Below are 16476 nucleotides of genomic sequence, written 5' to 3'. Positions count from 1 at the left end.
GGTCTAATCTCTGCAGGCACCACTCCCCTTCTAAGTACCTCCAGTTCACGCTCTGCTGATGAATAGCAATCAAGTGCCGCTTGTAGGTGAAAATGTCACACAAATTTATATTTAGATTACAGCCATTGTCATGACCCTCATCACAGACTCATGCAATCTGAAACAGCGGGACAATGAGGTTATGGAGGTGGCGTTCCTCCCCATGTGAGTGCATCTTCTCCCTCACCAAGGCTTCGTGTTCATCTGATGCCTTATTTATTTATTTTTTTAAATAGAGGAAATGCTTGTTGACAATGGTTGCAGGAGTTACATCACCTGCCAGCTGTATTTTTTATTTATGCGACTATCTTCAAACAATTTCAGTATCTTCATGAAAACTATGTGTCATAGTTACACTGTTATCTTGAGCTTTTCAGCATTTAAGTTCAATCTTCTTTGTGAAAATTTTGAAACAGAAACACAGAACTGCTGCAGAGTGCTCTCTTAAACATGTCGATATAATTTCCTTGAATAAATTTGTGGCTTTTCTGATCAGCGAACCTCAGTTCTGTGCCTTGCATTAACTTCTTGCTTTAAACTATCTTACTTTTTTTTTTTTAAATGAAATTTCTGATTGTGTTAAAGCTAAAATTCTTCTGTATTAAATTTCTAAATAATTTGGTCTACCCTCTCTAAAGCAGCACTGGTCAGATGTGTTGAAGTGTGGATAAAACTCCTTCCCCCTCATGATCCTCCATCCAGGTAATTGCAGCAAATATTTGAGTTTCCTACAAAATTGGGCCGGTATCATTAACCTCAAAGCTGCGGTAGACCTCAAGGAAAACTTTGCAGATCAACGTGTTTACTATTTGCGAATTCAACTGCACCTTTCACCTTTGAGATCAGTGTTGGGCAAGAAATGACACCTTCAGGCAACATCTAGTGTAAATACGAGTTTATTAGGGGTGAAAATGTTCCATGATAAACAAAAGAGGGGAAAAACAAATTCACAGTACATTTCATCAGTTCATCTCTCTAACGTGGTGCACTGAAACATTGTACAACTTCAAAAACCCCATTGTTGCTCTGCACAAATATGACGTCTCTACAAAAATACTTTCCTTAAAAAGAAAAAGGTTTCAGGCATACGGGAGCACATTGGTAAAATTATCAAGATTTTCAATCGCTTTTATTTGATCCTCAAAAAATGGCAGCCAGTACAAATATCAAGCACACATCTCAAGCTTAAGAGTTCATAAAGAGTCTATTTTCTTATGTAATTGGGACATGCAAGAACAATAACCCTTCATGAGCATTAATGTCATCTGCAGCTCGACACTCGCAAAACAGAGAAAACCCACCGGCAGCAAACTGAGGATCTGATGGTCGAAAACGCAACACAAAACAGAAGGCTATTGGTCCTGATGTTTGGGTATACGAGAGCTGACTGGTCGAACGCAGCTGGGTGGATGGAAAGGATCCTGATCCTGTGGTGCTTTCACTCAAAGGCGATTGGTCAGATGAAGGTTCGTCCAATGGGAAGGTGTTGGTCGTTTTAAGGAGAGGTAGGATAGTTGTCATGGTCAAGGTATCAGGTCCAAGGATGAAACTAGTATATCTATTGTTTTACAGTACTTAGATTACAGAGTGATCAAGACTGCTGACATGTCACCTCATGAACTATTGTTCCTTAAACATGCACCAATATACATTATTGTTAGTCAATCTACTGTATCATAACAGTAAAAATAACAAGTGAGTGCAACTACAGCTAAGCATTCAAATTTGATGGACCAAGTTATCACACTTTTAGTTTGGTTCAATCATCTGTCTAAGGACAGATATAGAGTGGAAGCTAATGTTATTTTATCAGCGATCTTTCTTGAGCAATTCATGTACACGAGCCAACCTATCTATATTTGTGTCGTAGAAGCTATCCAGATTGCGTGCGACGGGACGGTTTGGCATAGATTTATGTTTATGGCAAATGTCAGACTTAAACAAAAGAAGAAGAAAAAAAGACAATTACTAATAATTAATGAATTCTGAAATGTGGCAACGGTCTCAATTAAATAACTGCATTGTTGTTTAGGCTCTTTGCACAACAGTCAGGTTAACATCTGGCCCTACTTTACAAACAGTGATCCTTCATTTCCCTGTAGAGCAATAATGAGGACACACATTGGAGTGGATGAGCCGCATTTACAAAACCAACCCTTCTTTACCATTAAGGCCGAAAGCTAGCATCACGTGTACTGTAATAACCGAACCACACAGGACGATGGAGCACACCTGGTTCAAAAACATCATAAAATCCATTCAGCTATCAGAGCTGCGAAAGTGTTTGTTTGTAAGAGCAGGACAGTCTTTTCTGGCATTTCAGAACAGCTGTGGTCTCGCAAGTAAAGGTCAGATCCATTTAGTTTATTGCATCGCAAGCTAAGTAGAATGGATTTTTACTAGTTTTGGATCAGTGTGTGATTGGTGCACTTGGTGGAGGTCACAAGACACACTCGAGTGAAAAGAAAAAAAGCAAATAGCATAACCAGACATAGACATTTTTCGAAGCGCATGATAATTATTAGACCAAATAAAAAAAAAAATCTGTCAATACAGTATAAAACTGAAACTGAAAGAACTTTACAAAAATGATGCACTGTTCTGCTTTTTTTCCTTTTTACATTTACGGAAAAAACAAGCAAATTAGCTCGTAGATCTATCAAAGGGAACACCAAATTACCTCACTAGAACTAAAATAAAATTCGGGAGAAAAGGAGGAGGAAACACTTTACAGTGTGGAGAAATGTTAGTGCTTAAGTCTCTCATACATCTTTCTGTGGTGATTCACCCTCCCGAGTTTCTTTATTCCAATTCATCTAATATTTCCATTTAGCTATTGACTATTTGTTAAACAAATCTTAACAATATAATTTAACATATCTAATGCTTTAAAGCATCTACACTTCAGATTGTTGTTGTTTTACATTAATATACGTGTCTACGACGAAGATGACACTCTGAGCACAAGTATATAGTTGGCGTACACTTCCTTTAATATCTAGAAATAAAAGAATTGTCAAAGAGGAAAAAAAACACATCCGTATTTACGTACATTACCTCAGTGGAAAATAATAAGAGCTCTACACTATCGGCATTGTTTGGCTCTTACTGCACAAGCATATTTTTTACAACAAACTTTCTTTCATTTAAAGATCATGAGAAGGGTTCGCCAAAAAACTTTTTACCTTGGTAATCATCTTTGCTCAGTTGGCCGAGCTACAATTGAACAAAGATGACATGAATGGTGGAGTACTGTTGGAAAAACTTTGCCTTGTTGTGGTCTTCCTTCCTCTCTCCGGGTGTGCTCTCGGTAGATAGGTCCGTTTGAGGCAGGGCCGCGTTACTGGCTCTGGGACTCGCGGACCTTGGCCTGCAGGGCGTCACAAGTCTTCTTGGCGTCGCCTAGCAACATCGCAGTGTTGGGTTTGTAGAAGATGGGGTTGTCGACAGCTGCGTATCCCACACCCAGGGAACGTTTCATCACAATCACCTAGACAGGAGGAGATGCAGTCGCACACACAGAAACACACTCATGAGCTTCTGAGGGGACAATTAAGAGATCACAACGCTGAAGCCTTTCAACAACATCTCGCCAATTCTGTAAAAACTCGTCCAACTGTTCTTAAGTCAAACCAGAAGTTTTCCCTCGTCCTTGCCACACATCTCCTCTCTCAAACAAACGTGTCTGTTGAACTTGGATGCAAATGAAGAGAGCATTGATTTTTTTTTTTTTTCCATACAGTTGGGTAATTTGTAATTTCCCTAAAATCTCACTAACTCTGTTGTTTTTAAATATTTTACAACTTTCTTATCATAAATCTAATTCCAATAAATCATAACCTTAAAACCTTTAAGAGTTTGTTTTGGATGAGGATTTCTGTATAGATGCAATTTACTGAAGTTCAACTTGATAAAAAAAATTCTGCTAGTCGTGTATTATGACTATTTAACCATGCACCTGTACTGTAAGTGTGTGTGTGTGTGTGCGTGTGTGTATGTGTGTGTGTGTGTGTTTTGAGTGTGGTTAGGTGGAGTGCCCTCTTTGATTTCCCCAGGGGAAAGTGTGTGGAAACTGTTGGGAGCGTCGTATAAAGCTCAGATCTCTATGCAGTGCCAGTGGGATGCTTTCCTATGTTGTCATTCCACATGGACACAGTCACCACTAATGGGATCAGGATGCGACTGCACCTGGAACTGTAACAATCTGCGTCTGTGCGAGCGAGTGTGGGTCAGCGTGTCTTTCGGTTTGTGTGCGTCAAATGGAGGCCCCTCTGCAGGTGTGGACAGTCCAGTTGTTGTAAAAAATCTTCCACTCCTCTTCATCTTCTTGGGCTTCAGGACACATCTTATTATCCCACATGCATTCACCAGATGTCTCACCTGCTTCGACTTCCAGACTTCCAGCACGGGCATGCCGGCGATGATGGAGTTAGGGTCTTCTTGGGCGGCGGAGTTCACTGTGTCATTGGCGCCAATCACCAGGACCAGGTCAGTGTCTGATTGGACACATAACAAATTCAACTTTGAAAACAATATCAAAACCTCTATTTTTGCAAAATACACTTATTTTTTTACACAACATTTGGGCAATGATGCCACTTTATGAAGTTTATCTTCAAACACGTCAACGTTTTGTGAAGAATGTCACAACTCATTTTGTCACGTATGTGCCATGACCTTAAATAACAACCTAACGCCAAACACAAATTTATGTGATTGGGTGTCTCCCGTTTTTGAGGATTTGGCTTCCACATTATGGCTCATTTAGTTGGAGATGGTGTAGGAAACTTGGAGATGATGGGAGCAATCTTGTGGGAGAAGACTCCAAAATGGGATTGTGAGAATTTCAAAATGGGACAAAAAAAAATCAGATTTAATTGGACAGATTCAGGAAAAAAATCATTGGTGTTTCTGCAACAAATGGTTTCCATGCTACCAGGAAAAACAGACTGGAATTGCCATCTCGCAGTTGTATGCCTCCACCAAACAGTCAATATGCAGTTTACATCCATTTCCAGACTCATATAATACATGTGGTGAAGATTTTGAAGGAATTTGGCCAATGAAGCCGATTCTTATCGAACACAAAAGTTGCAGCCATGACGAGACAAGGCTTCAAATATGGATGTTGCTGCAAAAAAGCAAAACATTTTGAAACGTGGATGATTCACACACATCTTTAACCCGGCAGCACAGAAGAGCTATATAAATACCAGTTTAAAAGTGGTCACCCCAGATTAGTGACACCAATTCAGTATCTGACCAAATGTGGAATATGGTCACAATCTTCCTTTCTGTTCGAGTTATGGTGTTGAAAAATGGCCAGAAAAGTGTTTTTGCATAATATGTTGATGTCACAGTGAAGATGACCTTTTAAATATAAAATGTCATCACTTCATTTTTGTATCCCATTAAGACATTTGTGTGCAATTTTGTCATGATGAGCATGTAAAGTCTTGAGTTATCGCCACAACTGTGTTTTGCGAGGTCATAGTGACCTTTGACCACTAAAATTATAATCAGTTCATTCTTTATTTAATAATTTAAAACAGTCCCTTACATATCAGGTTCACAAAAGTTGGACGACCGGACAATCCGAAAAGATAATGCCAAGGCATAAAAAAGTGGATGTTGTCATGCCACAATACTTGACCCTGAAAAGTTTGCTTCTATTTGTCAGTAAGTTAATCATAAACTGTATTTTTTTAATCTGAAACTGAAATCAATTAAAAGATCAGTTTGATTTTTTTGTAAAATACTCGAATTTGTTTTATTTTCAAGATGCGGATGAGAAGATTGTTATTGTCTTGGCTGTGCTCTAAATATTGAGCAAGACAGTCAGCATAAAGACTGGAAGCAGGTGAAAACTGTGAGCCTGGCTCTGTCCAAAGTTAAAGCACAAATGTAAATTTCACAGAAATTCAGAAAAAAAAAATGTTACTCTATATTTTTAAATACAAACTGCCTTATTTACAAACTCTTTAAAAGGCAGCGGCAAAACCAAATGAATTCATGGCAGGTACGGTAAGTTAAAGGCAGAAATAACTGTCTCTTACCCGCAAAGTCCTCATTAATCTCCTCCATTTCCAGGACAATATCGTACGGGACACCAGCTTCAGCCAGCAGCACGTTGAGTTGACCCGGCATACGGCCAGCCACCGGATGAATACCAAACCTGTGGGAACAAAAGACTGATTCTTAATGAATAGTTGAACACAGTCCTTCATTTAATGACCAGGTTAGTCACCCTCATAAACTTGAACTCTTACATCAGATAGACGGATGGAATTTAAAAAAAATGGAGACAATAAAATGGAGTATTTGGACAAATGGAGATGAGAGACATTTGTGATTATTGTCTGGTTATACATGCACGCGCACGCACGCACGCACGCCCCCCCCCCCACACACACACACACAACTCTTCTACTGTGTATTATTTGTTGAGTGCATGTGTGGGAATGTGTATATATAGCTCTCAAACTCAATTAGCCATGTCATGTAATCAGAGAAGGAAATTAACACCAGCCACTGAATCATGGTGACTGTCTCTCTCTCTCTCTCTCTCTCTCTCCTTGTCTTTGCCCTTCCAGCCGCTTTGCCATGAGGCCGACCACCATTTGAAGATTTATTTTCTACTTGTTCGCTGAGTTTAGGCGGATACAGACTACAGATGGCCCGCCGGTTCTGGGACGTATTAGCAATTGCGGTTTGAAAAAGTCAGTTTCTGCCCTTTGTGTAATTCCACACAGTCTACATGCCCGGTAAGACGGAGGGAAAACACAGTGGTGTTGGTCTGGAAGAAGAGAAGTGAAAGTGTGTTCTGCTCTCAAACTTTACGGTGTATTTACAATAAAGAGTCCACAAAGAATTACACAGGCAGGTAGTACAAGAGTAAGAAGACAGAGACTGAATAAGAATACAGAACAGAGAAAATGAGAGAGCAAGAGATCAGGGTGAAGGAGGTTTTTTCCCCCTCTTTCTCTGACCACCCACTTTCCTCTAATCAAGTACAAATGCTCTAAGCAGCAGCAGCTGCAAAAGCCAGGATCAAACGACAGAGGCAGGACAATTACATGAGCTTCCGCTGTACCTTGTCCTTCGTATTTCCTTTTTCCTTCCTCAAACACACACACACACACACACACACACACACACACACACACACACACACACACACACACACACACATACGTCACTTCATATCGGTCCTGTCACATTTTATAATCTAGGGCAAAACCTCAACTCTTCTTTTCTGTCCTTCGTGGTACAGGTTACATTTTGTATTCTATAAATGTATCATACAATACTGGATATCAATCTCTCTTTGAACTTTTCTATAACCATCGGTACTTGATGTGTCCACACCTATTTATTCTGTATAAATATATATTCATCTGTTTAAAATCCTCTTAAAAAACCCTGTTTATGAACAACTGTTATTTGTTATTATTATTATTATTTATTAAAGACACACTGACATACTGTAGTTTATTTTAATCAATTAAATGCGAGTTAGCTTTCATCATTGCCTTACCTGACTTTCTTGCCAGCCTCTTGAAGCAGCTTCACCAGCTCAGCGATGGGGTACTGGGCCTTTGCAGCACAGAGTCCATAACCTGAAATGGATTTAAAACAACACCAGCAAGAGTGAGATGAAAGTGCAGATTATGCAAGTTATGTCACGATATGACAAACGCTGTATTGGCTCACTGATGCCGAATAGATTTACTTGTTTGTAAACGTGGCAAAAGTTGTGTTTTTTTTTTTTAAACAAAAATGTACTAGTTGTGGATGTAGCCTACATATCAAAATGTGGTACTGAATGACAAGTTTCTTAATACTAATTAGGATCGAAGCAGTTTGGTCGGTGCAAAAAAAGTATCCAAGTTTGGTTCCCAGTCCAATGAAGCAATACTTATTATTCTGTGCTAGCGCTGCAACCATTAGTCACTTTGCAAAAAAATGCATGACAAATCATCATTTGAGTATTTTTTGGGGGTGAATTGAAATTGGTATTTTCCAATATTTTGTGACATTTTACATCAGGCAGACTAATCAATATTACAATTTACCAAGGCTGAGGCTTTGCCTTCATTAACTTGTACCAACTCAGAAAACATGCAAAACTGAATTTACACAAGCACATAAAATAAGCTTTAATATAGTGTACTGATTATGCTAATGCCGCCGAGGGAGTTGAGTACGATATTGCACGCGTGTGTCTGAGCAGCACTTACATATTAAAGCACAGGACTCAGTGTGCTTAAATTCATGTCTTTTTTTTTTTTTTTCAATTTTAAGTGATCTGAAGTGGAGAAATAATAAATCTACTGTATGCTTCATCTTGATGTTGGCTGTGTGCTGAGGTCTGCTCTCAGTATGTTTCAGCAGTGTTTTACTACTCAGAATTCATCACTGTTAGATTATAGATTTAATGACAAATCACAAAAAAAAACAATGCTCAAATAATGATCTACTTAATTTATTAACCAATTTCTATGATTCTATGATTTATTTAGTCAGAATGGCCCACCCTCATGTCACGGACAGATATTAATATACAGCATTTAAAATGATGTTTAAAAATTGAAAGAATATATTATAAGATCATGTTGCCTTGATGTACAACACCACCTTTACACAGTACAGTAAGTGTTTCCTTCTCTAAGCCTTAGATTTCTTTCATGTGTAATAATGCTGGTGTATGGTATTTGATATTTATCACACCCTCTCTCACACACACACAAACACATGTCAAACAGTCCAGTGGTGTTTACTAGCCTTGTCACAACAACCAGTCAGAAACCGTCTTGTTACAACACACCAATCAAAGTGACAAGGTTTCAAACGCAGCACGAGTAAAAGTAGAAAAAACATGGTTGACTGTCTGCCTTCCCGCTCAACAATTTAGTAGTTTCCACCTTTTTTTTTTTCTTTCTCCGTCTCAATTTTTTTTATTCTTTGTGCTTCCAATATTCTCGCTGGAGTTTCTCTGAGAAGAAAAACAAGGGGACCCAGACCATGCAGAGATGGGCCAGGAAAACACTTATGTTTATCAGGCTGGGTCTTAACCGTTTCCACAGATGTCAATCAGGCAAAGTGACTGTGACGGCTCCAATTAGGGAGATTGGTCAAAATGGAAACAAGGGGACTGACTCAGTGACTGCCGGCACTGAGCAACAATATCAGTCTACTGCGAACTATTAAGAGCATGGAAAAAAACCAGGAATTTGAATTGTATGTGTTATGTAACTGGTGTCAGGAACAAAATATGACCTGTATACTCTGGCTGATGTAATGTTTTAGCATTTAAAATTTATATTGAAATTTGTATGTCATTGTGCAGTAACATATTAACTATCAAATACATTCAAATTTCAGTTGCAAATTCAGAGAGAAACATTTCAGTAAGACTTCTGCCCGTGAAACAAATCTCACAACAACATCCCTGTGCTGAGTGTGACTTTAATGAAGCTTGGTGACATTATGACTGAGCAACGAAGTGTTGATAACTTACTAGTGATTTAAAAATTACCCAAATCATAAACTATTACTTTAACAGGTTTTGTTAAAGTAATTCTCATGCTTGCACTCATTTAAACTATTCTGTGTTCTTTAAAATAAATGTCTGGTATTTTATTATTCATCTTGTCTTGTTTTGTTTGTGGGTAATTTTTGGGAAAGGCTAAAAAAAAATATATATATATATATATATATATATTTTTTATATCTACTCCATTTGATTTTTTGTGCCTGTTTTTGGTTTTAGCTGTCAGACATGTTCCTCTTTGTCTTACAAAAGAATAAATGGTTTAACCTACATTGGATGCCGTTCCTTGCTTCACTTGTTTTTCACCACGTGACCATTTTAATTTCGCAATTCTTGTGATTTTGCAGCTGCTGAGTCTTTGTATATAGGCGCTGTGACTGGAATCACCAATTAGTAGGCTGGATGCCTTTGGTCTGTGTTTACATGTACCCACGTGAGTAAAACAACTCTTTGGTTCACAGCAGTCTGACGAGGGGACTGAAATGTCACTGGGCCACACAGTGACGAATTTAGAGCAGCAGCTCCAAGGACAATCGTAATCGTCCAAGTGGGAGGTTCCCACACACATATCTGGTCAAATATTGAAAACATGTGAAACGAAGAAAACCGTGTAGCTGGGACAAAGGTGGGACGCCGCGCTCTAACCCTGAGAAAGGAGCGAGAAGCCAATTTGAAATGTAGTGTTTGAGTTGTCAAGAAAAACCCAGCGTACCCTCATTCTATTTAATTTCCCCTTGACCTTGCATATATACGCTGCACTGTAGAATGTCTATTTACGAGGGACTGACGACCACACAGAAACCTAAGAGAGTGTGTGTGTGTGTGTGTGTGTGTGTGTGTGTGTGTGTGTGTGTGTGCGCGCGCTCCACCATGACTTGTCAATTAGCCTGGCAAAATGGTGATGTAACATGGGTCAAGAAAAGGTTAAGTAAACAGAACACACACTTTTCTAATTCTAGAAAAAAAAAAGTGACCGGCACAGTCAAGTACCATGTTTTTCCACTCACGTACAAGACCTGTGTGCGTGTATGTGTGTTACCTGGAGTTATGATTATGTTATGGGCGTCTTTAATCATGTCGACAGTCTGATCCACGTTGACCTCTGTGTGTGTCCCTGTGATCTCCATGGGCTTTCCTGTGCCGGTGGAAGACGTGCCGTAGCCTCCCAAGATTACGTTAGCCAGTGAACGATTCATGGCCTGAGAGGAAGAAAACATGTTTTATATTTATGATTACACTTTTTCCTTTTTTTTTTTTTTTTTAACTTCATTGGCTGTGTACAAGAAAATACATATGACAGGGAAATTTCACACATTTGTGACCTGCCACTTTACTCAGAACAGGGACTCCATAATCTCACTATAAAGGTAAAGTTAGAGTCCCTCCTGGTGGACAAGAGAGGAACAACCACATTAAAACAGTATGTGCTCATCTACAAAACACATCAAGCGCACTGTACCATTTCAAACAGTGGTGCTGACACTCAAAGTAGCAACATGTTGATGTTTGTTGTTCTTTAAACAAAGACTGCGCTCCACTTACCACACACATAATATATGACAGAATGGCTCCAGACGACCCGATGAGGGCCCCGACGATGGTCAGCAGGTTGTTGTTGAGCAGGAAGCCCTCGGCGCACAGGGCCCAGCCCGAGTAACTGTTCAGCACGGTGATGACAACAGGCATATCGGCGCCTCCAATAGCTGCAGTCAAAGTTACACCCTGAAGGAAAATGTGTATGTGGGGGAAAAGGGGGGGGGGGGGGGGGGGGGGACACAGACACATAAAGGTTAATCCACTGCTGTAATCAGATTATCTGTTTGTTTTGGTCAGAGCCATGGCAGAAGTGAGGCTCAGCTATATAGAAGAGTGATGCATAAAGAAGAAGTGAAGAAAATGATTATAAGGCATTAAAAAAAAAAAAAAAATCCTCATTTGATAACTGAAACTAGCTAGATTGATGATTCACTGTTGGATTCTTACTTGGAAGTCTCTTCCAAGCATTTCTCTTCAAAAGGAGAGAAAACAAGCTTTCTAGTTTTCGATGCATTTGTCACAATTAAACCCACTTTTTCTCGGTCCTTCTATCACTCGCACAGTTTTTGTTTTAATGAGGACCAACTGGATTTACCAAAGCAGCAGCCAGATCCAGAAGTGTGAGCTTAATTCCTTCAATTCATACGTCGTAGATCTTTCTCGCTGACCAAACTGCAGGTCTATTTTTAGGAACTTGTGTAACTGTAACACGCATGTACAAAAGATGATTCATTATACTGTAGTTTAACAGCTGATTAGAGGTCAAACATGTAAAACAAACAGAAATGATATCCATCTAACGTCTTCAGGGATGCACTGATTATCATTCTCTGGGACGCAGTCCAGTTGCTGATTTTCCCGGCAACACGTAAATAAACAAACCGAGCAAAAACGCTGAAATTGCAACACGTCACTGAGTATAATTTTCTTCACATTTTACAGTAATTAAAATAGCGTGTGCTGTCTGTCGCGGTCTGCTCTGCTTGGATTCACCTGATTATAATCTGTTTTCAGAAGCTGTACATCTCAAAACTCGACATCAGTGAAGAATAACTGCCAATGAAGACGGCAGTTTCTCTAAAGATGGATTCAAATCCACAAAAAGTACCCCTTCACTTGTTTTTTCTTGTGATCACACAGTAAAAACTGATAAGTGAATCAATCACCTGTCTTGATCACAGACTTTTCTGAGCAATGTTTGCAACATTTCTTTTTCAATACCTTTGAAATGTACATGCTTTCTGCAGATCCTTATTACAATTACTTGTAGAAATATGACAAAATGTAAATCCAAAGTTTCGTCAGTAGCTACACGGTGAATCATACACCTGTATGGGGTCAGAAGTAGCTACAGTTTCTGTTTATTGTTAAATGCTCAGATGGGCGCAGGCACATTTGATTTTTATACAAAGTGGGCGCTGGATGGGAAAATGACAACTGTGTCGGTCTTAAACTAGCAGAAAACGCTTTGCGACAGACGCACGCCAAGAGTCCTCTTTCTCTGATAAACTGAGATTTTAAAAGGTTAGGCATGACTTAACAATAGCAGAGACCAGTTTATAAGTGAAATAAAAGCAGGACCCTGGCAGCTTCACAAGGTCCAGCCTGTTTGCCACAACGGCTGCCAGCTCTCTACTCCACTCTGAATTTCTGGGCAGCTACTGTTTCCTGTGCAAAAAGCCTCTGACTTGACATTTATTAGTAAATCCCTTCTGTTGTCTTTTTTTCTCATGTACTACATCCTCGTCTGCTTCTACAGCAATTTTTTTTCTGACTCTTTAATTCCCTTTTCCCTTCCTGGCATTTATGGAAGTTTTAACAACATTCTTACATTTTCAGTCTGTCACCATGTAAGAATGTTTCAATGTGCAAGATTTCAACTGCAGATTTTTCTCTTAAAGGGCCTCGCTGAGTGCAATAACAGACCTCAGTAATCCACACACACACACAGCATACCATGACAGCGGAGAGAGCAGACACTGATCCGAGGCAGGTGAGGCCTGTGGTGTAACTTGGATCCAGCATGTAGGGAATCATCCCACCAACACTAGCTGCCATAAGAGTGGCGTTCAGAGCATGACGACCAGGGAGCATCAAGGGAGCACTGCTCAAAACGCCTGCATGTGGAGAAGAAGGAGGCAGCGAAAGAATGATGGGAACACAAGAGAAAATAGAAAATAATACAGATTAGGGACTGAAAAACACGCAATTAATAATTGCAAACGAACAGCTTTACTTATTCAGCTGTGAACTCATAGACATTAAAAATATAAAAACCTTTTATTTCACCTTTAGCAGCCACCACTTGAGATTTGTCAATGAACTGAATGTCATATTCATGCATAATTTGTCCTTATGAAACACTTGCAGTCAACATGGAAAGTAGAGTGTGGCTGCCAGGACTGGTGTAGGCACATGAACCTGATGAACTTTCTGGTTTTTTTTTTCTTTTTCTTTCCCCTTCACAGCAGGCAGCAGTCAGACCTTCTTGTTTTGATAAATACAGTATGACCAAGCTGATACATCACCTGTCCTGAGCAAGGTTAAATAACATTATCAATGCTGTTTAGGAAAAGTTCATCCACCTCAATAAAAGACAATATTGTTCTTTCATTCTCCCAAAGTATCAAAGTGTTTTGAGATGTACAGTTCACCTAACTTGTGAGGTTTAATAAATGTGGGAATTGTTGAATTGTTGGGTTTCTCTGTATAATGTTGTAAAGTTCAACTGTAAGAACTTTAATGTGTTAAGTGCCATGAAATAACCTCTGTTGTGATTTGGCACTATATAAATAAAACTGAATTGAATTGAATTGAATTAACTCAGAAATAAGCAGTTACAAATCAAATTGAAAAATGGTAAGTGGCAACTGCTAAAATTATAACCAAGGATGCATCGCACTAAAAAGACAACACGATTACAACAAACAGAAGGGTGAAGTCTACTGCCATTAAAGGAAACATTACAGTTTAGGAAACTTTATAACTCATGATTGTGCATTATGTACAGAGCTAGAGCAAGGGGATGATTAATTTATTTTGGCATTCAAAATGAATGCAGTAAACAGCTAGCCTATCTCAAACCCAAAAAAAATCCATCTGCTAGCATCTGTAAAGCTACATAATTGAATTTAATCTATATCCAAAACAAAATATAAATTAGCAGTTTCCCCTTGTTTCTAGTCTTTATGCTGACCCAAGCTTAGCTAATTAGCTACCAGTTCTACACTATGGGCCTGATTTACTAAATGTTTGCGCATGTAAAATCACGTGCAAACTCCACACCACCTACAAATAAATGTCCAAGCAGATTTAACAACGACGTGCAGTGAGGATTGCGTCTTTCAAATGTGCAATTTAACACACGTTGTCCATTTTGCGCGTTTGCCTGCATGCATATGTAATATCGGGCGTTTCTGCCTGAAGGTGCAAAATACTGGGAGGGGAAATGTAAACAGAACAATTTAGCACCCGCAACGATATTTACTAAACCTGAAAGTAGAAACAGGAGAAGTGATTGTTGTGTATTTTAGTACGACTGAAAGGAACCTATTAATCAGATGCGCAAATCTGGAGAGACGGCTGCTCTTATTGTGGTGAGAAGGAGACGCAGAGAAACTAAAGAATACGCAGAGAACGTTGTTTTACACCCACGGAAACGTTTTGTTTTTTTTAGATGTCAGAGGGAAAAACTATTCAGACATATCGTCTGTCCAGCGATGACATTTCTGAGTTATTGAATGAACTGATTGATGATTGACAGCCAATAACAAGGAGGAGCCACAAAATACTAGCAATGTCAAAACTTCTTACGACTCAGCATTTTCCTGCCTCTGGGTCGTTCCAGCGCATCGCTGCTTGGATATCCCACCCAGTCCCGTTATTCAGGTGTGTTGTCACAGGTCCTGAATGTGTCCCGCAGTATTTACAGGTGTCTTCATAAGGTTCCTGAGCAGTCGTGAGGCCTTGAATGAAAAGTCACCTGCTCATCACAGAAAGAGCTGGACCTGCTGATCGGTGTTTGTTAGAGGATTTCATCCACCGTCCCTCCTGTTTTATTTGCCGACGTTTTATTATTAAGCCTTTTTTTTCACCTTTTTGTTTTCCCCACAGTATTGACTTTCTTGCTAATAATCTCCTATATAGTGTTTTGTTCTTGTTATATTTATATTTCAATGGGATCCGATTTCCTTTTCCTTTTGGGGTCGTTCTGTGTTTTTCATGGCTGGAATCACTTCAACACACGCAAATCCCTCATTTAAATACAGCGATTTGCACCTGATTTCAATGACGCAGTTACTCTTAAATCACCAGCAAAACGGGTGCAAAAATTGTTTCGCTAACTCTTGGAAGGAACACGGAATTTAGTACCCTCTATTTGAGATCTTAGTAAACCAGGCCTTGAATGCAGAGATGTTAGCATGATACTGGTCTTGAGATGTAAAAAGAGTTGAGAATGAGTAGGTCTCAACTAATTCACCACAATTAACTATTTACTCTTTCTTTAAGGAGAACAAGACCACATCAAGGTTTTATCAACGTGTATCGTGCACCTATAAAGAGTCAAATAGCAACACGATGGGCTACGTTCAGCTTTCTCTATGGCAACCTTGGGTCAGCAACAGTGTAATGAATAAATGTGCTTTATAATAACATAACAGCATTAGTGTAAGTTCTGTCTGTCACCTTGCAGTTTGCCGTACGCCACCAACGAGCCACTGAAAGTGATTCCACCGATGTAGGTGCCGAGGTACGCGACTATCTTGGTGAGGTTGGCTGCCGGGTCTGTGGCGAAGTGGGGGTACTCAATCATATATTCAGCCACGCAGGTGAGCACAGCAGCCATTCCGACCAAGCTGTGGAAGGCGGCCACCAGCTGGGGCAAGTCCGTGATCTGGATCCTCTTAGCAATGGTCAGGCCTCGAGAGAAAAAGAGATAACAAATAAATAAAGGGTAGTGGCCCTGAAAGACCCACAACACAAATAACATGCAAATCACAAGCATGTGCACACACACTCAGAGGATTGCTGGGAAGTGGGCGGATCTGAAGAGCCAGGTGTTGCTGATGAGGCCTGCTCGGGGAAATTCCATGTTTGTGAGTTGCTCTACACTTTGTGTGAGCGTGGTGAGCGTGTTGTGTGTGTGTGTGCGTGTGTGCGTGCGTGTGTGTGTGTGTGTCCACATGTGCCCTGCAGGAAGCCTTTCAACATCACTGTATCTGGAAAAAAGCATTATTGTCTGTGTAGATAGTTTAGTCTGGGTTTGAGCTTTGTTACCGGAACAATTAGCATCTAAATGATCAAACTATCCTGAAAGAGGGAGAGAAAGTGAGTAATTGGTGAGGCTG

The 16476-nt window shown here is 39.7% G+C and overlaps 1 protein-coding gene across 1 annotated transcript in view; it reads right to left on the bottom strand.

Moving 5' to 3' along the window:
- Positions 1 to 917: 917 nt before the first annotated feature.
- The window catches only part of nnt (nicotinamide nucleotide transhydrogenase), a 36266-nt gene continuing 20707 nt past the window's right edge, over positions 918 to 16476 (bottom strand). Inside the window, exons 15-22 of the mRNA XM_069163933.1 lie at positions 15815 to 16048; positions 13085 to 13245; positions 11135 to 11314; positions 10632 to 10791; positions 7577 to 7658; positions 6096 to 6214; positions 4420 to 4535; positions 918 to 3529 (exon numbers count right to left, since the gene is read on the bottom strand). Of these exons, the coding sequence (XP_069020034.1) occupies positions 3380 to 3529; positions 4420 to 4535; positions 6096 to 6214; positions 7577 to 7658; positions 10632 to 10791; positions 11135 to 11314; positions 13085 to 13245; positions 15815 to 16048 (1202 nt within the window). The 3' untranslated portion in view covers positions 918 to 3379. The remainder of the gene's footprint in view (positions 3530 to 4419; positions 4536 to 6095; positions 6215 to 7576; positions 7659 to 10631; positions 10792 to 11134; positions 11315 to 13084; positions 13246 to 15814; positions 16049 to 16476) is intronic.

The sequence above is a fragment of the Embiotoca jacksoni genome, unplaced genomic scaffold (genome assembly GCF_022577435.1).
Source record: "Embiotoca jacksoni isolate LCO1_2020_lvr unplaced genomic scaffold, fEmbJac1.0.p SCAF_10, whole genome shotgun sequence".
Classification (NCBI taxonomy): domain Eukaryota; kingdom Metazoa; phylum Chordata; class Actinopteri; family Embiotocidae; genus Embiotoca; species Embiotoca jacksoni.
Note: the sequence above shows the minus strand (reverse complement) of the source record. Positions and strands in the feature narration are given on the sequence as shown.